The sequence below is a fragment of the Epinephelus lanceolatus genome, chromosome 24 (genome assembly GCF_041903045.1).
Source record: "Epinephelus lanceolatus isolate andai-2023 chromosome 24, ASM4190304v1, whole genome shotgun sequence".
Lineage (NCBI taxonomy): Eukaryota > Metazoa > Chordata > Actinopteri > Perciformes > Serranidae > Epinephelus > Epinephelus lanceolatus.
Window position 1 is genome coordinate 8,653,663 of NC_135757.1, and position 22,257 is coordinate 8,675,919.

General features: G+C 45.6%; 1 protein-coding gene across 5 annotated transcripts in view; it reads right to left on the bottom strand.

Moving 5' to 3' along the window:
- Positions 1 to 393: 393 nt before the first annotated feature.
- LOC117250136 (sodium- and chloride-dependent GABA transporter 2-like) overlaps positions 394 to 22,257 on the bottom strand; it is a 43,239-nt gene continuing 21,375 nt past the window's right edge. For all 5 annotated transcript variants that reach the window (XM_033616153.2, XM_078165951.1, XM_078165952.1 and 2 more), the window contains 12 exons: positions 19,100 to 19,240; positions 18,855 to 18,945; positions 18,637 to 18,769; positions 17,127 to 17,261; positions 16,918 to 17,021; positions 16,371 to 16,495; positions 13,099 to 13,211; positions 12,835 to 12,972; positions 12,616 to 12,718; positions 2,581 to 2,681; positions 1,969 to 2,139; positions 394 to 1,829 (listed from right to left, as the gene is read on the bottom strand). In XM_033616153.2, the coding sequence (XP_033472044.1) occupies positions 1,677 to 1,829; positions 1,969 to 2,139; positions 2,581 to 2,681; positions 12,616 to 12,718; positions 12,835 to 12,972; positions 13,099 to 13,211; positions 16,371 to 16,495; positions 16,918 to 17,021; positions 17,127 to 17,261; positions 18,637 to 18,769; positions 18,855 to 18,945; positions 19,100 to 19,240 (1,508 nt within the window). In that variant the 3' untranslated portion in view covers positions 394 to 1,676. The remainder of the gene's footprint in view (positions 1,830 to 1,968; positions 2,140 to 2,580; positions 2,682 to 12,615; positions 12,719 to 12,834; positions 12,973 to 13,098; positions 13,212 to 16,370; positions 16,496 to 16,917; positions 17,022 to 17,126; positions 17,262 to 18,636; positions 18,770 to 18,854; positions 18,946 to 19,099; positions 19,241 to 22,257) is intronic.

Genomic DNA, 22,257 nt, shown 5'->3' on the forward strand with positions numbered 1-22,257 from the left:
ATGTTAGTTATTTTTGGTACAGTGCAAAGATGTTCTAGTAACGCCTTTTATTGAGCAGAGACTGCACTTGGAGTGCATTCGAGACAGTGACTAAAAAACAGTACAAACACAATCCTGCTTGCATTCTTGGATGGACGATGGAGAGAAGCAGTTACTGCACATTTCAATCATTTTGTCAATGATGAGGCGTAAACATGACGTCAAGTTGAGCACTCGACATATTGGCAGTAAAGAGTTGTGTTTTGCGAGTGCACCTGTTGCATCAGTGCCACCTGGTCTGAGTGTAAGGCAAGTTATGACCAGTGAAACTCCATGATGTGGTTATGGATCGCACTGCTTCTCTTGGCGAGACCCGCCCTGTGCTGCATTCAAGGGCGAGGATTAGTCAGCCATGCATGGTTGTAGAGGGGCTGGAGAGGCAGTATGTTTGAGGCTCCACATCCAGAGGTGTGTGGACGCTGGAGGACGGCTGACAGAGGGAACTTGCGGAGCCACCGTCCTTCCTCTGGTTCTGGCTCTACCCTCATGTGCTAATACCGCCTCTCCAATCCCGGTAAAGCCTCCAGCGTGCTCCACTGACCCGAGCTGTGCCCTGCAGAGAGCCAGAGGAGGGCAGGAGGTCGGCAGGCTTTGTTCCCACGGCCCTCTGGTCGGCTTCCCTCCAGTGTCCACACACCCCTGGAAGTGGAGTTGTGGACTGTCATTTTTTCTAGGGATTTCATGCCCCTGCTCTGCGAATGTTTGTTTACTATGTTGCACTCTAGCCAATCACAGCAGGGGCGGGAGTTGCCAAGACAAGCAGTGGAATCCATAACAACGCAGTGATCACAGACGGGTGAAGCAGCTACAAAAAAAAGTCCAGACAAATCACCGTATAAATGCGTCTGACTCATAGTCATCGGAAGGTACCGGCACCCGGACAGAACAACACATATTGAGCGGAGAGTCAAAGCCAAGCATGCAGTGACCTCTCATAGAGAGTAAAGTGGTCGGGCTAACTTCCTCAGTACATTAGCGTCGTTATCGGCTCCAGGGGCTGCAATTAAATGGTCCAAAAGACAGAGGAGTGTGTGCTGTTTTAGAATTATGAGCTCTGGGAGCTGGTGACGAGGGATGGGTACAGGGTCAACCAAGCTGTGCCCTCATACTTTAAGCTCTTGAGGTTGCACTTACACCTCCACCCAAAGGAAGACTGCCTAACCTCACAGATGGCGAGACTAACGGTGCATTCAGGTGGCGATTTGTGTCGGATATCTGAGTTTACATTAAAGGCATACAGTTTGCCTTTGAGTTTGATGGTTAACTTGAGAACAATGTTCCATTTAAATGGTTTATAAACGCAGTCGCTTCCAGTTTTGTCCGAATAATCCTGTAGTGGCTTTTCATCGGTGTAGTTTAAGATTGCTATGAGACTAAAAATATCGAAACCTGGTGATCATGGGACAGCCTGAATGCTTCATCAAACAACTGCCCTGTGTGCAGTGGATTGTGGGATACTAAAGGCAACTAAACAAGACACATTTGAAGGATCTTTTGAACCGAAACAGTCCTCTGCAGTCCATTAAAACATACTGAGTCTACAAATATCCAGCTGTGTTGTCCCTAACCTCGACCCTCCCCTTCGCCACACCCGATTGGCTGACCAGCATCCAATGTTGCATGTCCATTGACCGTCTTCAGGTCTTGGGATCCTTGATGGTGTCTGTCATCGGCTCCTTCCGCTTCTCTGTCAGTGGCAGCGCGGGGCTGTAGGGGAGCGCTGGGCTGTTGGTGGGGAAGTAGGGCGGGGGCAGTGAGTTATTGACGGGGGTGCATAGACGCTGGAAGCGCTGCGGGGGTAAAAAAAAAAAAAGTCACAGTTAGTGGATTGTTTTAACATCATAACATGAAGTATTTTCTGGGTTAACGGAATATATCAGCAGCAGCAGCACATGATGGTACATTAATGAAAGAGAGTGCTGGTATAACCTGTGACAGAGTCCCCGGGGTGGTGGCCAGGGCGTAGATGGCCCAGATGGGAAGTAAGGAGACGGAGGAGAGAGTAAGGAGCCAGCCAAGTGTGGTGGCCCAGGCTGGAGCGACCAAGCCTTTCCCCAGGTTCAGAGGAGACCAGCTCACCAGAGAAAACAGGAAGGTAGCCTGTGGGCACGAAGACGGAAGACTGACTTAGTTAGTCTTTGCAAATAGGAATCTGAATCAATATAAAGGATGTGATGGATGAATGGGTAAAGGACAGGACGTTCAGGCAGGAGACTTATCGCTTGACTTATTTTTGACCTATTGTGACCACCGGTGTGGTTAGTGGTTGACATTTGGTTAAATAACAGTTGTGACATTGGATAACCAGACTTCAATGTCAGAACGTCTAATGCAAATGTCAATTTGACGGAGAATACTGATGAGAGATGATGGTACTCTCCTTTTTCTTGTACAGAAATGCAAAGTTATATAACATGGAAAGCCCACATGTGTCACAGGTGGCAGACTGATTGACAGGCACATGCATTTAAGTGTATACTGTTTCACAGCAAGAGGACACTAAACAGTGTGAGCGCAGGTCAGCAGGGAGGGGTCACTCACAGTGCACACGGCTGGGGTCAGGTATTTCCAGCACAGCTTGAAGAAAGGCAGGGGGTTGTAGCCGGTCATATCCTTGATGTTGGCACTGAAGCGCTCGGCTCCTGTGGACGAAACAAGAACAACTTCACCACGGGTGGTTGGGATTTGGTTTGGCATCATGGTTTGGTTTTTCGACTGGCTTGTTTTTTTTGGTGGCAGTGGCTAAGTTTGGTTGGATTTTTTTTGCCAGTATCCACCACTATAGAGGAAGTACTTGAAGAAGGTCTTGAAAGAGAAAACTTTAACTTGACATTTTATGTTTCTATGATGTAGCAACAGTGCCAGGAGAAGCAGTGATAGTCGTAGTACAATGGCAGTTGTACATGGTGGTAGTAGCAGTACATAGACAGTACATATCTATAAAGTTCAACTTAAAACAGGAAGTAGCTCTAAAAGGTCTAACACACATTTACTGAAGATAATTTCTGCAACAAACCACCATGAAGTTTTTACATTAACTTTTTTTTTGTTTATATATATATATATATATATATATATATATATATATATATATATATATTAAATAAAACCGTAACCGGAATTTACGCCTCACAGTTGTAAACCTCTGTGCACCAGTTAAGTTCCAGTTATAGTTTACATCCATGTCTGTCTCACACACATCTTGTGACATAATTAGTCAATTACTTCTTGAGTTATGGCCAAAAACATGTTTTGTTAGTTCACAGTGACCGTTGACAATATAACTTCATCAACGTCTAAGTGGACGTTGGTACCAAATGTGAAAAAAATTCCCTCAAGGTGTACTTAAGCTGTTGTGTTCACAAGAATGAGACAAAGTCACAGTGACCTTGACCTCTGACCACCAAATCTGGATCAATTCATAGTTGAGTCTTAGTGGATGGTGGTGCTAAATGCGAAAAAAAGTCCCTCAAGGTGTACTTAAGCTATGGTATTCACAAGAACGAGACAAAATCATAGGGACCTTGACCTTTGACCACCAAAATCGAATCAGTTCCTTTTCGTGTCCAAGTGAACATTGGCGCCAAAATTGAGGAAACTCCTTCAAAGCCTTCCTGAGATATTGTGTTTACAAGAATGAGACAGAAACAAGGTCACAGTGACCTTGACCTTTGACCACCAAATCTGGATCAGTTTATCATTCAGTCCAAGTGGACGCTGGTGCCAAATTTGAAAAAAAAAAAAAAAAAATCCCTCACGATGTACTCAAGCTATCGTGTTCACAATAATGAGACAAAGTCCCAGTGACCTTGACCCTTGACCACCAAAATCTAATCAGTTTCCTCTCGAGTGCATGTGGAAATTTGTGCCAAATTTGAGAAAACTCCCCCAAGAACTTCTTGAGATATTGCATTCATGAGAATGAGAGAGAACCAAGGTCACAGTGACCTTGATCTTCGACCACCAAATCTGGATCAGTTCATCATTGACTCCAAGTGAACATTTGTGCCAAATCTGAAAAAATACCCTTAAGGTCACTATCACAAGAATGAGACACACAAGGTCACAATGACCTTGACCTTTGACTGCCAAAATCTAATCAGTTCATTCTTGAGCCCAAGTGGACATTTGTGCCAAATTTGAAGAAATTCCCTTGAGATATTGCGTTCATGAAAATGTGATGGACGCACGGACAGAGGGACAACGTGAGAACATAATGCCTTCAGCTTGCTGTCACGGTGGCATAAAAATTACAAACTATTGTAGCCTGTTAATGCGAGTAGTTGCCCAACTTGAATCTATTTTAGTGATGATGCTATGTCGCTGTATCTCAGCAATTTAGCTGGCAAATAAAATGTTATCACAACCTCTAAGAATGATGGTCAGGACTTACAAAAAATAAGACACGTAAAAAAATGCTTAACAAGCTGCCACACGTAGTAGCACAGATCTCTTTTGCTACATTTAATACTGACTAACTAAAGTACGATAATATGATGACATCTAATTCAGACTAATGCCGTGTTGAGATTGACATGGACACGTTACAAGGTCTGACCCAGTGCGTAAAGGGCGGTAAAAGTAAGTGTCCCTTTTCTAAAACAACTGAACCTGTGGAGCGAGCTGTAGCCAGCAGCAGAGGAGTGTTAGTGTTAGCGTATGTTAGAGGCCTTGAAACACTGTAAAATCCCACAGTCATTAAAGAGGCGGGGGGAAGGTCCACTGGAGTCCTGATCGCTGTGTTACCCAGTCCACTAAAAACCCCTCTCCCCACTCACCTCCTGCTGGGCCAGCCATAAAAACAGGCTTCCTTGCTATTCATATTCACCCACACACACACTAACACACACTCTCTACTCAACTCATGTGTGATCACCTGCAATGGCACATTTTTATTTTACACGTCACAACTTTTCTGGGTCATCACCAAACACACTGAGCAGTCTGGAGGCAGTAGCACCTCGCGTGTTGTCCTGATGTATATACGTGGCACGTTTCACTAATCTCACTTAAACAAACAATGTTCTGTAAATGCTCTCGAGCCCCAGGTCTGGCTGGGACAGGGGCTCCCTGGGGCCGCCAGACTGAGACTGAGAGGCGACGGGGCCCGGGGGCTGATTTAGGGCCAGGAGGAGACAGACAGGGGCCTGGCGAGGAGCCAGTCTCCTTACAACAGTGGGTAGCTGCAGCCATGTTAATATACTGTCTACTGACTCCAAGTGGAATGCAGGAGGAGGGGAGGAAGTGGACCGTGTGTGTTAATCAGATTTTTAGGAACCACATTCATTAGTGGAATGATTAAAAAAGTGTTTAATTCCTGGCACTGTTTGGTCTGTATGTTTTCTGTGTGTACTGACAGCAGTCAGCCTCAGATTTATTTAGGCTTTTTCTAATTTGGCTGTTTCCTATTGTCAGACTAATGAGCTCTGACAGAATTTAATTAAATTCAAACATGGAATGGGACGTTAAGATATTTTCCAGATATAAAATGTGCCTTAGATTTAAAGGAGCCAAAGCATTAGAGCCAAACAAAAAAAAAGACAAAAGAGAATATGTGAGGCTGGAGAGGAGAGGAGGACAGGAAAGGAAATTAAAAGAAAGGAAATGAAAGGGGGAGAGAAGGAAAGGAAATGGAATTAAGGAAAGGTTATGAGAGGAGAGGAGAGAGGAAAGAAAATGGAAAAGGAAGAAGAGGAGGGTTAAGTTAAAGGTAAGGAAAGGAGAAGGTGGAGAGGAAAAGCAAAGGAAGGAAATGAAAAGAAAGGACATTAAAGAGGAGTAAAGGAGAGGAGGAAAGGAAAGGGAAATGGAAATAAGCAAAGGTAATGGCAGATGAGGACAGAGGAAAGGAAAAGAGAGGAGAGAAGGAAAGGAAATGGAAAATCGAATGGAGGATTCAAGAAGATGAAAGGAGAGGAGTGGGAAAGGAGAAAAGACGGGGAAATTGGAAGGGAAGGGACTTGACAGGACGGGACAGGAAAGGAAGGAAAGGAAAGGACAGGACAGGACAGGAAGGAAAGGGAAGGAAAGGAAGGAAAGGACAGGACAGGAAAGGAAAGGAAAGGCAAGGAAAGGGACAGGCCTTGACAGGACGGGATGGGATGGGACAGGAAAGGAAACGAAAGGAAAGGACAGGAAAGGAAAGGACGGGAAAGGAAAGGACGGGAAAGGAACAGTGGCGGCTCCTGCCAAATTTCTCAAGGGGGGCAATTGTGATGATTGCTGAGGTGACCCGTTCAATGGGTAAATTTGAATTAATTTGGCTCTACAATGACTGAACAATCCACTGTGGTCATCAACAGACTACTTTTCAGTTTGCCCACATAAATACCTTTGAATGTAAACAGAGACCTGTTTTACCATTAATCAAATAAAACTGAGTAAGGTATTCACTGAGTCACTGTCAGTCTTAATCAGAAAACATTTTATTATAGCTAAGTGGAAATTCATTTTGTGTTCTGATTAAATGCAGGCATACCCTACAACTTAATACAATGCACATCACATAGTATCACTGCTCTTTGACCTGACCTGAATGTTTTTTGTTATATTGAGGGGGCATTTTGGGCACTGGGGGGGGGGGCACGTGTCCCCCTTAATGTATATGGTGACTACGGCCCTGTCATGCATGCATAATTAGGCTGCAGTTGTCTGGGTGCGCAAAGGTGAAGTGGCTGGTCTTGTCATACAAAGTTTGATGGAGTGTCAACTGGACAATATGGAGATATTTGCATCTTGAAAGCCGGACTACAAATGTGGACAGACAGGGAGAAACACACGCAAGCCTAAGACGTGGTAAGATACAATATTCCTCACTATATGAAGTGACTGACAACAAGATCTGTATAATGGATTGTAAAGAAATTTGTCAGGTTTTTATTTTGTAGACACTTGATCTGGATTTATAGCATGATGGGATGACAGCACAATGATGTGTGTGGTATCACTGGAAAGCTCCGGTCCTGCGCTCCGGTTCCGCTGTTTCACGTGATATGCGTGGCTTCTCGCTAATGGTCGCAGAGAATATCCATAGAGAAGAACGGGTGTGAATTTGTAAGCACTATGCGTCGTTACTTTATAACCTATATGGTTAAAAAGCCTCTTGGATCAGCTGGGAACGTTAGTCATGTTGATCTTGAATGTGACCGCTGCGCAGTGGCGCTGCCTCATGTGATGTCGGAATAATCGGAAAAATGAGTTTCCGACCGTAAAGCAATATTTCAGTGGAAACGGTTGACGACGTGTTTTTTAAACATTTTGAGTGATAAAATACAACACATCTTCTTTGTAATGTCCATGATGTCTCCACATTAGGACTTGAACACACAATGAAGTTAAGAACGACTTCCCAACTTGGGAAATCGGACCATCTGAGGAGCACATGAATGATACTTGGTGGTTTACGTGTGACGAAAACACGTTGGGGCAAGCCCTCCCGGAACACATAGAGATTGCATTGGAGTGCCTGCATTTAGAAAAAAAAAAGCATTTTACATGGAGGTCTGTGAGAGTGAGTCGGGGCGATTTCCCGCCAGGCTGATATGGCCCCAAAGGGCCGGAACGTGACTTCACACTGCCTCTTGGATATTCAGAGGCAGGACGAGCTGTTTCAAGTGAAAATGATCAGAATAATTCAAATAAACACAAGAAGTTTGTGCTCTAATAAAAAAAAAAAAAAAAAGGGATCAGCGCTCAGTGAATAATCCTCCTAAGCCCTACGATAAGCTATTATGGCAAGGCTTAACTATACAGACCCGTGAGCAGTGATAACTAACATGTCTTTGGGGTCATCGGGTGGGAACCTCCTTTCACCGGTGTTTCGTCTAGTTAGTCCCACGACACCTCCAGGAGGCTAGACAGTGATCTCTGGCGTCCCAGAGACACTCCCCTAATGCCAGGTCTCACTGCTCCCCACACTAACCGAACAACCTCCTTTACCTTACCTATACTACCACAGAGGAGGTAGACCCAGGGAAGGAAGCCTTGTTAGGCTATCACACTCCCCCGCCGGGTTAGGCTGTACAGTCTACCTCCCCAGGACGAGCCCTCACAACAATGACACCTCCAGGAGGCTGGACAGTGATCTCAGCCCAAACAGCACTGCCAACTTCAACCAAGCCCAGGCTCCGTTTATGCGAGCTCCAGGCAGAAGCAATGCTGATACTACCTTTACTAGCACATTCACCATACTCTATTTCACACGCTACATAGCATAACTACAATGTAAGCTAAAGTTAAAGGAGATAAATGAACTCACAGGATCAGCAAACACACTCACTTTGCAGCATGGTCTCAAACAAAATGGATTCAAATAGGCCACTCCCACACTTAAATAACCTTCCTCTTCCTGGATTTCCTTCTTACTTACACATGGCTTTCTCAGCCCAAACAGCACTGCCATCTTCAACCAAACCCAGGCTCCATACATGCGAGCTCCAGGCAGAAGCAATGCTGATACTAGCTTTCCTGTCACATTCACCATACTCTATTTCACACACTACATAGCATAACTACAATATAAGCTAAAGTTAAAGGAGCTAACTGGACTTACAGGATCAGCAAGCACACTCACCTTGCCGCATGGCCTCAAACAAAATGGATTCCAATAGGCCACTCCCACACTTAAATACTTCCTCTTCCTGGATTTCTCCTGACAGGAAGTGGATCTCTCCACCTGATCTCAAGGAGTTATGTGCCCTGCTTAGTAGTTCCCCCTGCTGGCCCCCAGCTGACATTATTTCTTCTGTAATAGATAAACTGGCTGCATTTAATTGCTTCATCTGACATTTCCCTCACTGTCTTCCTCAAATTCTGTCCCCGCACTCCGAGTTCCCCCAGGAGTGAGACAGTTGATCTTGCTATGAATCCCCTACACCCCACTTCCACTGGACAAATCCTAGTCTTCCATCCTCGCTGCTCAGCTTCTGCTCCTAAGTCTGCATATCTAAGCTTTTTTCTTTCATAGGCTTCTTCCACTGAGTCTTCCCAAGGAACTGTCAGCTCAATGAAATAAACTATCTGTTGACTCACTGACCACAACACTAAGTCAGGCCTCTGCCTGGTACAGACTATTTCCTGAGGAACAACAAGCTTTCCCCCTAAATCTACTTGCATTTCCCAATCACAAGCACCTTCTAGGCGGCCACACCCTTGCCTCCTCACTAACTTATCCCTTCTGTATTTCTCTCCCTCACAGACAAACTGAATTACTAAGCCCCTATCCTTAACACCTTCTGAATTCACCTGTCTTCGTTTCCCTTCGATGCCTGCAGCTAAACATTTCAACACCTGATTATGTCGCCATGTATATCGGCCTTGTGACAAGCTAACTTTACAGCCTGACAAAATATGCTTTAAAGTTGCGGTACGTGAACACAATGGGCATGATGGGTCCTCATTTACCCACAGTTTTAGGTTCTGGGGGGTTGGTAACACATCGTATGTAGCCCCTACCAGGAATCTAATACGATTCTCCTCCATACTCCACAGGTCCCTCCAACTAAGCTTCCTCTTCTCTACACTTTCCCAATTCAACCACTGTCCCTGTTTAGCCTGGGCCACTACCTTTGCACCCCTTACTATCTCTTCCTGTCTGCGTATCTGTTCTACAACCAGCTTTCTTTTATCTTTGAGGCCTGCTGTATTCCATACCGGTTTACCTGAGCCAAGCCCCAGGCCTCCCCGGCCAAACTGAACATTACCTACAATCTCTGCATGTCTAAGAGCTGCCTCTGCCTCCTGAACTGCCGATCTTGGGTTCCACTTCCTCCCCTTGGTTGGATTTGGAACCACACTCCTAACTACCACGTCCTTACTCCCAGATAACAAGAGCTCTGTCCTGACCTTGGTACATTTAAATTCCTCTGTTAAACTAGATACTGGCAGCTGAAGTATCCCTTTTCCATACAATGCAACACTACTTAGGCACCTAGGAGCGCCCAACCACTTCCTAATGTAGGAGCTAACCGACCTTTCCATTCTCTCCACAACAGATATTGGAATTTCATAAACTGACAATGGCCACATTAACCTAGGATATAGCCCAAATTGCAAACACCACAACTTCAACTTTCCTGGAAGTTCTGATTTATCTATTCTATCCAATCCTTCAGCCACATCTTTTCTAAATTTCACCACCTGTTCCTTATCATTCAACTCTACATTGTAGCACCTACCTAAGCTCTTTACTGACTTTTCCCTAATTGTTGGGATGTCCTCATCATCTATGACAAACTTCCTATCACTTAACTTCCCTCTACATATCGAGATGCTTCTAGATTTACTAGGCTTGATTTTCATGCTGGCCCACTTGAGGTTCTTATTTACCTTCTCTAGTAGCCTCTTTGTACATGGCATTGTTGTGGTCACCAGTGTCATGTCATCCATGTAAGCCCTAACTGGTGGAAGATGCAACCCATTCTGCCGTCTCTCCCCACCTACCACCCACTTAGAAGCCCTGATGATTACTTCCATTGCCATAGTAAATGCTAATGGAGAAATTGTACACCCTGCCATGATGCCTATTTCTAGCCTCTGCCAACCTGTTGTGAAACCTGCTGTACTTAGACACAACCTAATATCCTGAAAATATGCTTTCACTAAGTTAACAACTACCTGTGGCACTCTGAAGTAGTCAAACGCACTCCAAATGAGGCTGTGCGGTACTGAACCAAACGCATTTGCAAGATCTAAAAATATTACATGTAGGTCCCTTTTGTTAATCTTCGCTGCCTGAATCTGGTGCCAGATCATGCTAGTATGCTCTAAACACCCTGAAAAACCTGGTATTCCTGCCTTCTGCACCATGGTATCTATTAAGCTATTCCTTTCTAAGTAGCTAGCTAGTCTCTGCACTACTACACTAAAGAAAATCTTCCCCTCCACATTCAAGAGAGAAATCATCCGGAACTGGCTAAGGTCCACAGACTCCTTCTCCTTAGGAATGAGGACACCCCCTGCCCTACGCCATGCTCTTGGTATAATTTGTTTTTCCCAAACTATTCTTAGCTGTTTCCACAAAAATTTAAGGGTATCAGGCGCACTTTTATAAACCCGGTAGGGGACTCCATTAGGCCCTGGGGCCGAAGAAGCCTTTGCACGCCTGACCACCTCCTGAACTTCCTTCCACCTAGGTGGCCTGACATCCATCTCATGCTCTATCCCTCCTAATGGAGGGATATCAGGTGGGAAACCTACTATCCTATTCTTCTCCAAATCTGAATACGTGTTTCTCAAATATTCTTCAACCTCTAACCTTTCTGCTTTAAGCTGCCCTCCCTTTTCCTGGCTGAACAATCCTTTAACAAACTTAAAAGGGTCCCTGAAAAAACCTGTCCTAGCATATTCCTTCTTCCTCCTCTTTTTCCTGAGATGCTCCGCCCTTCTAAGAACTGCTAGCCTGCTTCTCAACTCCTCTTGCAACACCTTAATTCCCTCCCTTTCTTCTTCTGTAGCCTTTTTCCACTGCTTTCTTAACTGTCTCCTTTCCTTGACTAACTTCTCTATTTCTCTCTGCCGCCTAGACTTACCTGACTGTACCCTCTCACTCCTCTTTCTCTCATGCACCCCAAACCTCTCTACACCATATGAATACATTATATCTCCCATCTTTTCTAACCTTTGTATTGCATTTCCTCTAAGCCTACTCAAGATTACTGACAAGTCTCTATTAACTATCTCCCATTCTTTACTGTCATTTGCTCTAGGCCATCTAACTCTAACCTTTTGCTCCATAGTTCTTTCTCTGGCTAGCATACTGGCCTCAATGTCACCTGCATCCTCTCTTACTACCCCCTCCTCCTCAGTGGCAGCGTTACTGATATCCTGCGAACTGTGGTTTTCTACCTGCCGCTGGACTTCATCCGACTGACTCGACTGACTTCTTAGGAAGTACTGATCAATGCGGCTACTCTGCCCTTTCTTTGCCACACACTTCTTCTTTCCCTGATGAGTTCTGAGGCCTTTCACTGATGTTACTTTCTGCCAGCCGCAAGGACAAACCTGAAGCATCTTGTTCTCAACTATGCTACTTTTGCCCTCTACAGATGCGCTCACCTTGCCCTGAGTGCTGCTAATTCTAGCACTGGTGGATAGGTCCGTGCCCCTATCCAATTAATATATTGTGTGTATATATGACAATAATGATGATGATAATCATACATTTATTGTCATCTTTCTTTTCTTTTGTGGCTCAAGGAGGGGCGGCGCCCTATCACCCTCTATTGGCCAGCCGCCCCTGGAAAGGAAAGGAAAGAAGGAAAGGGAAGGAAATGCAAATAAAGGAAATGTAGTGAAGGGAGAGGAGAGGAAAGAAAAGGATGACTGGGGAGGAAATTGAAGGAAAGGAGGAGAGAAGTTGGAGAGGAGGGGCGGAAAGAAAATGAAATCACAGTTAAGTGTAGGAGAGAAGGAAAGGAACAGGAAATAAACGTAAGGTCATGAAAGGAGACGATTGGGGGAAGAAGAGGAGAGGAAAGAATAAGAGTCAAGGAAATTACGAAATGGAAAAAGAAATGAGAGGACAGGCCTGGCGAGGAAAGGAAGGGAAAAAGGCGAGGAAGGAGCTGAGATGTGTACCGTAGACCCAGCCGATGGCCAGAGACTGGAAGATGGAGAGAAGCAGCAGGCTGGCGCCACTGCAGGAGAAGTGGTCGTAGATCTGGAACACGTAGAGACCGCCCTGCACCGTGGACAACACACACACACACACACACTCCATGATTCCATTTCTTTAAAAAACAAACATGGTGGAGATTGAAGCACACCTCACACACATCCATCCTGAGTGTGACTTACAGGCGTGACCATGACCAGTCCGACCAGGAAGCAGACGACGCAGATGAAGAGCAGCAGCAGCTCTCTGCGGTGGCCTCGCCGGATCAGGTGAGGATACAGGTCAGTCACCGACGTCATCAGGGCCTCCAGACTCACAAACTGGGTGTCGGAGGGAAGACTGGGTCAGCGTGTGTGTGTGACTTTCACAGCTCGTACAATACATCAATGCCAAGTGATTGATCAAAGTCCATGTGTGTGTGTGTGTGTGTGTGTGTGTGTGGCTACCTGTGTGTCCAGCCCCAGCATGATGATCATGAGGAAGAAGCAGACGGCCCACAGCTGGGGTACAGGCATCATGGCGACAGCTCTCGGGTAGGCGATGAAGGCGAGACCAGGCCCTGAGAGGACGAGCAAAAGATAAATACATGTTATTCAAACAAAACCTGTCACGTTTGGTGCGACTAGATGGATGTGTGAGCACTGCTTGGATGGAGATTGACGGTATTTTGTGGTGCACGTCGTCGCATCTCGTCAGTTAAAGTAGCACGTTCACTCGGGTGTTGTATTTCACTGCCGATCAGAGCCGGAGCCGATGAACACCCGTGACCACTGCAGAGTCATTTGACCTGGGTGTGAATGCCGACTGTAACCTTTCCCACTAAAACTAAACGCCAGATGCTAGTGGGTGTTGGACTTTAAGTTATTTACAGCTCTGTTTCCACCAAACACTTTCAGCATGGTACCTTTGGAATCAAAAGTAACCCTTCAGACATGGTACCTAGACGGAGACTAGTTCGGTTTAGCGTTTACACCGCAAACATTCTTAGATGAAGTTTGCAACTTGTTTATCGCCCACAGAGCGAGGCTGCACGTCGACATTTTCAGAACAAAATAAATCAGGCTGCAGTGAGAGATGCAAAGGTGGAGGTGGAGATCATTTTGGGACTTGTAACTGTATTTAGTATTTCGTCTTTTACCGCTGTATGGTGGCGAGACTCACTTACTGTACGTTCAAACCAGAAGCTTCCAAAGAGGCAAAGTCTCTCGCGGACGCCCAAGAAGCACGGCTGTCAAAAATATTTGTGGCAGCTGTGGTCGCTCGAGTCGCTCATCACGTGAATCATTGAAGGTTCAATCGTGCTTGTCAATGTGAAGGAGACGTAAAGCTTGGTCAAGTTTGGTCAATGAAAACAGAAAACCTATGTCATCCCATTCACACCAAGCAAGGAAGACTTGCATGCTACGTCGCAACATCAGCCTGCAATTCTCTCCTCTGTTACATTACACACTTTAAAACTCACCAGACCAACCAACTATGATGCGGTCCCAAGCCTCACTCTTTTATTTTGGTCTCTGTAACTGAACAGCGACACATTATAAAGGACTGAAGGCTCATTTATGCTCCCTTTACGTACGAAAATGTATGCATCCGTTTCAAACGATGTTACCGTCACTCAGCGTGTACGATAATTATTGTATTTGTACGATAATTTGGCCCTCTGTACGATGTACGATCAATAATCCCAAAAAAGGTCAAATGTACGATAATTTGACCATTTCATGAATGTGTGGTTGTAATCAGTATGCCAGAGTTTTTTGTGAGCCCTGAAGGCATCTGTTCCCATGTGACATGTTTCCAGCCAAACGCACTTTACTGAGCGTGAGATACGGGTGACGTTTGTCTTTGAACAATGAGCACAATTGGCTGAATGGTCAGCTGTACCCGCCCCACAAGGCACTAGGACCTGTCAGGAAGTCAAGCGAGAATGAAGTAAACCAAAAAAGTAAACACTAGAGTTACTATATTTGCCTATAGCGCATCAGAAGGATTGTTATTTTGGTTATGACGGATGTACGATAATTTCCCTCAAAATACGATAATTTTGAGTCTCTGGTACGATAATCCTACATTTCCCACCTGGCAACACTGCCATCACTGCCCACATACCTCCATGCGCCCTTTATGCTGGCATGGATGTTAACCAATATATCCACCAGGAGGCAGCCCAGCGTCAAAAGTTTATGACAACAACAAACTCAAAAACAAACATGGCGACTGTGGAGGAGATATTGATAATGTACCTCTTGCATAAAAGACAAAAACAGAGGCAGCGTTGTAGGAGGCGGTGGTCAGTGAGGCCGTTAAATAGGTCGCGACTGGAGGACGGAGAATTCTTCTCTCTAGTACTGCCGATGAAAGAAATTGAATTGTTATTTCTTCTTCGTGTCTCACTAGAGCTACGTATCGGGTAGTGACAGCAACACTGCCCCCACGGTTTCTGGTGGTACTGCTCCATTTGGCCCGTATCCGTAAGCTTTATGGAAACGTGCAGAAATACGGACGAAATGAACGCAGAGCACGGACAGAAGGCTCCGTCCGTATCCGGATCCGTATTTAACGTTGAGTATAAATGAGCCTTTAGTGGGCGCGAATGCAAGTAATCAACTTCTCGATATCCATTGTCGGAACAAGTGTGCATTAGGAACAAAAGTTACGTGGCTTGTTCTCTGGGACCCGTTTCATCGAAGCACGTCAGCATTCCGATTGGTTATCACCGAACCACGTCAGAGCTCATTACCATAAAGTTAAACAAGTTTTAACTCCCCTCCGGAGCTGCTCTGGTCACTTTGGTTGCCCAAGACGCACGGCTGACCAGGTCGCCAGGCTCTCATTAAAAATTAATGACATCCGCCGCTTTGGAAGCTCTGGTCGCTGTTGGTTTGAACGTACAGTACGTTTTGTATCTCCCACTTCTACCTTGACCTCACTGACTCTCAGACCCCACCTTCGCTGCCTATTGGGTGCGGTGCATGCATGACAATAGTGAGTCCCGTGTAATGACGCCTCAACTTGATCTATTTTCAAGTAACCAACACTTTTTTCAACTTCAGGATTTTGCTTTCAAGTAACTTTTGCTCATCAAAGGTTTTAAATCTAACAACAGTCGCCATGCAAAGTTACAGATATCATTCTGGTCGCTGCTGCCGCTGTCGTGCATGTTACAGTTTATTTGGCAAAACAGTCATTAATAATACTGTACCAGTGCGTCCAAATCACATGACCGATTTAAGATGCTGTAGCAGCAAGACGCAGCCTCGCTGAGTCTCCGTTTCAACTTGTGACTGAAGTGCGAACTTCAAAGTATATACCAGTTTTAAATTGTGTTGATAGGCAAAGTAAAACCAGACTTCTAATAGATAATTTATGCCATGCTTTTTCCGGATTCAAACAAGGCAAGTTAAACAGTTTTTAAGGTGCGTGATGATGTGATTTTTGAGGATGATTTGCATTTAGCTTAAGAAATTAGCTTCATTTTGGGGATACCTCTCACCTCTGTTGTGATGTTTGCATGTTGCATCGGCTTAAAAACTACATGCATTTGGTTTGGAGATACAAAAATATCGTTATTTATGGCGAAGGCAGGGTCATTTATTTTCTGCCCGTCACTCAGGGAGGCTCAAGGAAAAGTATTTGGAGCTCCGGGGAGGATCAAGATGAAAAACTTCTCCCTACTTCTTCTGAGGAAAATCCAGTTCCCATCCCCACCCTGTCTCACCTGACTGGGCCACGCTAGCTATGTCCACGCCCTGCTCCTCAGCCATGAAGCCCAGCACGGAGAAGATGGCGAAACCTGCCAGGAAACTGGTGGCGCTGTTTAGGAGGCACAGGAGGAAGGAGTCCCTGGAGGGCAACACACACAGGACAATATTAATTAGGACATTATAACGAGACAGAATTTGAAGAGAGTGTTCACAACAGAATCCACTCAGGTCTTGGTCTTTGGCTTTGTATTGTGACGCTCTGGTCTGTTGCTGTGAGTACAAGCCAAGAGTTAAGTGCTTTGCTGTGTGTGTGTGTGTGTGTGTGTGTGTGTGTGTGTGTGAGTGAGTGTGTGGGAGTCCTAAAGTGTGGGAAACATGGCAGCAAGGGCTTTTCTTTAAGGTGTGGCATATCAGTCTGTTTTCTCTCTCCATTCCAGCCATTCCTTCTGGAAGCCATCGACCGGCGGGAGCAGTGACTACGGTTTGTCTGCAGTGGAGTGGAAGGAGACGCTGTGCGGCTGGACCTGCTGTTGTGGGTTTGTGCGTGACAAAGGGTCTCACTTATAGCAGTCGTTGTTGTATTTGTTGTAACTGCCGAGGGCTGTGAGACTTCCCAAACAGATTCCGTATGAGAAAAATATCTGGGTACCTGCATCCATCCATACCTACGGTGAGAGAAATACGAAACACAAAATAAATCTGACTTTCCATATCATCTAAAACGAGGCAATAAAGTGTCTCTCACTAATTCTGTGTTGGTGTTTTTGTACCTGTGGGTCCGCCAGGCGGGTGTGGTTAGGTTTGAGGTAGTAGATGATGCCCTGGGTCGCTCCCGGCAGGGTGGCACCGCGCACCAGCAGCACAAACAGCATGACATATGGGAAGGTGGCCGTCAGGTACACCACCTAGAATGTACACAGCAAGGGCAGGGATGTGGTCAGGACGGCACGGAGACAGAGAAAACAGCAGGGACATGTCTGTGATGTATTCAAAGAGGGATCCCTGGAAAGTTGGAGTGTGCGGAGCTGTTGACAGATGATGGCAGCAACACGACAAACAAACCCAACAAAACTGCCGCAGTGCCCGGTTCCTTATTTCTCTTGCTAACCATATGAAAGAACAACATTTATGTTCTGGCTTTAGCTTTGCTGCCACTCAGTCGCAGACGCAGTGCAGCTGAAGAGCCCTTGACGAGGACACTGAGAGGCGACCAGTTTCATGGACACTGCTGTTTAGCTGACCTTGCTCGCTCGGTGCTCAGAGGAGTCAGGTAAATAAAGAGAGGATTGAGCGACAGCAGGGTTTTCTTTAGATAGCCGAAGAGAGACAGGAAACATGAGGGAGACAGCAGGGAACTGAACCCGGGCCACTGCAAAAGAGGCCATCCTGACATAAAGAGTTATAACAGTTGGACACTGTGAACCCCTGAGACTAAATCAAGAGAACTGGGTCTATTAGACTTCACACTGCTCTCTTAGCCACAAGCTAAGGAAGCTATTAGCCTGGAGCTAAGAAAGCATTCACACTGGCACAACCCTGACACATGCTAAGTAGGCTAACCCCAACTTTAGCCTAGCGCTTGACAGCACTGCTCTGGAGCAGGGTTATCCCCTGGAAACTGACTTCAACCGAGGCTGTGTAATGTACAACCACACACTGGCGGTGGCTAGACGCACATTAGCACTCCTGGATGCGCCATCTAACGCCACTGTCCTATTGTCCACTGTCCTAAATGCATTTCCCCCCACTTGCTCTCTGCTTGTACACACCAGCTCCCGTAGCAGCTCTTTTTCTCTGCTTGACTCCTCTCCTCAACATGCATGTATAAAGAGAACTCTGTAACTGCTGCTGTGTCTCACGTGTGATGAAGAATGGATGAGGAGCGACTCGTTGAGGTGGAGAAATATCCCAAGCTAAACGTCCCACAGTCCAGTCATTATAAAGACAATGGCTAAAAAAATGTTGCCTAGTGAGTCAGAGCTCTGGAGATCAGGGAAGTTTAATTAGGGGCTCTTCATACAAAAATGGAGGAAGTACAGATCTTTCAGTAAAAGTAGTAATAACTTTGCATGGTTGTGTGTTGACGAGCTGCAGCGCGACGCGTCCCAGTTGCCAGTGTGAGACAGGGGCTAAGTTAGCTCACTGTCAACTCTTAGCCCGGGGTAGCTCAGAGAATGCAGTGTGAAAAGTCCTTATCTCAGGGACAATGACGCTATGGCTTTGACAGTTGTTTTCACCATCATACACCTACAGCCGTATGAAGTTGTGTTTTCCACTCACCTTCCCGGTCGACTTGACTCCCTTCCACACACAGAAGTAACAGACGAGCCAGATGATGGCGAGACACAGAGCCAGCTTCCAGCTGATTGGACCCAGCTCGTCTAAAGTGCTGGAGAGACGGAGCACCTCCCGCCTACAACACACACACACACACACACTGCTGTCAATCCATGATCAATACCACAAAACAAGTGAGAAACCAAGGAGGCTACACTCACTCCCAGAACTCCATGACAGGGGAGGTGGCGTTCTCAGGCAGGCTGGTCTCATTGGCTGTTTGGTTGTGGCGGTCAAACAGGAAACACGCCGCTACAGGAGAACACACACAGACATCGATATAGCAAATTTATTTCATTATAACAGCACTTTATTTAACGTAATTGTAATAGCACTAAAGCCTTACTTAAGGGTGCACACAGTAGCCTCAAATTGCAATAGCTTCTGATTTCCTGTCTTCACCTACCAGTGTTCCACGTGTTGTTACAGTGAGACCACGGCAGCTCCGCCTTAAAACTGTAGGACAGGTAGAAGAGCGCCCAGGCCAGGATGACAATGTAGTACACGCAGCCGTGCAGGATCATTACCTGGCTGGCGTAGCCCAGACCTGCACAGACACAAGACGCAGACAGACAGACGTGAGGTGTGATGATTTACACAAGCTGATCCTATCATCAGCTGATGTACGGCAGGATTACACACCGATCAGTCACAGTCACACAAATAAACAAGCTTCAAAGCATTTGTGCACAGATATTCTATTGTTACATCCAAGTCACTTGAGTTTCAGATGAGAGCATCCATTTATTGACACACTCGACTTGCAGCCCACATCTAGTGTATCTACATTAGGAGTGAATGATGGTCTTGTGAGGCCTTGGGCGGGTTAGAAAGTGTGGGCCGTCTGCCGAGACAAAAGGCTGTTTGTGGTATCTGTAATGAAATTCAGGCCTCGATCTGTTGATGGCAAATCAAATGTGCAAACCAGTGAGGAATTCTCACAGAAGCATTTCTTTGTATGTCTACAAACACATGCACCCAAGAAGCGGCGCTGCAAAAGAGTTTGTGCTCAACACATGGCCTTCACACGATAAGCTGTCAACAGAATACTGGCAACCCTGCGTGCATGAGCAAACGTGTGTGTGCATCTGTATGCCATATGGACCGAGGGGCAAAGCAGCACATATTTGTCACTGAGCAGGGTATAACAATATGGAGCACACATATAATCTGTTTTTAATGTGTTTCCCAGGTGGTCCAGCTAGCATGCTACTGGCTTCAGCCGCACCTGTCCGTGAGAATGCTTTACAAGAGCTTTGAACCTGACAACAATAGGTTTAACTGGGACATTTTGTCTCCAATAACCTCGCTGAGCCTCGTGAACGACTTTCCATTTCACATTTTCCCTTGAAGCACGGCTTTAAATCTCACCACATGGGGAGTGAAGTAGCTACCCTGCTGAAGCGTAATTAAGCAAACACTGTTCTCGATCTCTTAGGGCGCATTCACACCAGGATTGTCCGGGGGAATTGGTTCAGTTGGTTCGGTTCTACCCTGGAAATCCAGAGTTCTCGCAAGAGCACAATTTGAATTTGCTCAGCGAGTCACTCTGGCAATCAGTAATGATGCTCATTACCCATGCCGTTGGAGCCGAGCTGCACCAATCACATCGGTGTATCTGATATAGGCGGGCCAGAGGTGAGCTAAACAGATGACGACAGCGCTGCGACGACGAAGTCCGGAATCAGTCAGTAAACACTGCAAGATGGCTATGGATGAACACCAGTTGTTTGAAACGGCTTTGGCCGCTACAATGAACGAGTTAGACTTGGCTTTTTCTCTAAAAGAGGAACAGAAGACGGCGCTCGAATCTTTCCTTTGCAAGAAGGACATTTTTGCTGTTTTGCCGACCGGATACGGCAAGAGTCTAATCTACCAGTTAGCTCCGCTGGTAGCGCTCTGGATACGTCACTCTGTGTATTGTTCTGATTGGTCGTAGTTATCCAATTGCGTGCAGTGATATTTACAAATGCGTGCTTGGAGTTGGGACATTTTCATTACTCATAGCCAGACCCTAAATCTTTCTAGATTTGGGTCTGGATTTCCAGGCTAGTTTGGTTCACTTTCACACTGCACTTTTTAAAGTGGACCAAACTGCTTGGACAACGTCACGCAGTTACAACAGCTGCTCGCTTGGGGGCGGTATTGCCCAATACAACCACTGACCACGAAGAAAAAAGCATGAGGAAGAAGAAAACCCGGCTCATTGATTGGCCAGGACCGAACGGTTGGTTTACTACCTCTCTTTGGTTTGCTGGATAGTCCGTTTGCATTTCCCACTGTAAGCAAACCGCACCAGGGTTCACTTGTTTTGGTTCGGATGAACGTTCACACCACTCCAAACGAACCAAACTATCCGTGGAAGCGGACCAGGGTTCATTTAAATTGGACCAAACAGTGCTAGTGTGAATGCGTCCTAAAACTCCATGACAACTAGGGGTGGGGGGAAAAAACAATACTGCATAGCATCGCAATATTTCTGGGTGGCAATATCGTATCATCACACAGTGCCAAGTATCTAATTTTGTATTGTATAAATGATTAATAATACAAATTAAACTTCGGGTTGCCTACTCGAATATGGAACATTATTTACAATTGAAAACAGGTAATAAATCGCAATATATTGCAACACGTTGAATTATCACAATGACATTGTATCGTGACTCAAGTATCGTGGAGCCCACCCTAATGATGACATCAGCATCCTCAGCTGATAATATAGTTTTAAACTAGATACAAAACTAGAAGGCCTAAGGCGTCCATTGGTACCGGCCATGCCATGCTAGCTTGTTGGGAAGGGGGTCAAATAACGCTCTAAAATTAGGCAAAATTTTGGCAAAACTGACAGCCATTTTCATAGGTGTCCCTTGACCTCTCACCTTAAGATATCCGAATAAAATGGGCACTATGGGTACCCATGAGTCTCTGCTGTAAAGACATGCCGACTTTATGCTAGTGTCATGTAGTTTTGAGCAAGAACCATGTAGTTTTCTTGCATGTGTGTGTTTTTTGAACCCACTGTGTTTAAATATTTCTGCATACTGGGGTCACTAATAGGTCTTGGAATTGCATAAATTGGGTAGAAGAGATATGACTGAAAGCAACAGCACAGCCACTAAGTGGACTCTGCAGCAAGCTTGTTTTTTTGAACTTCATTGCTTATGTTTTTAAGTTGCATACTGCATTTTTTGCCCAGGGTTCGGCCATGTCTGACCCCTTATACCCTAAAATAGCTGCCTTTTTAAAAAGAAAACAGGGCAGTGTGGATGTTGACTCACTGTTTGCATTCATATCATTTACCAGCAATTAGTCACTCTGCTGCACCTATGAATAAACACAGATGGGAGACTGATAGGTCAAAGTCCTCTATGGTGCCCTCAGTGTATGGGCGGTCCACCTTGATATCTACTGAAAACTGTAAACAGTGTGCAGGTTGACTTCCACACTGTACGCCTTAAAACTTTAATGCACCTCTACCATACAAATGTAATTCTCCAAACTGGCTTCTATTTAAAGGGTTTAAATGATTTATTTCTCTTACAAAGACCACATGGAGCAGGC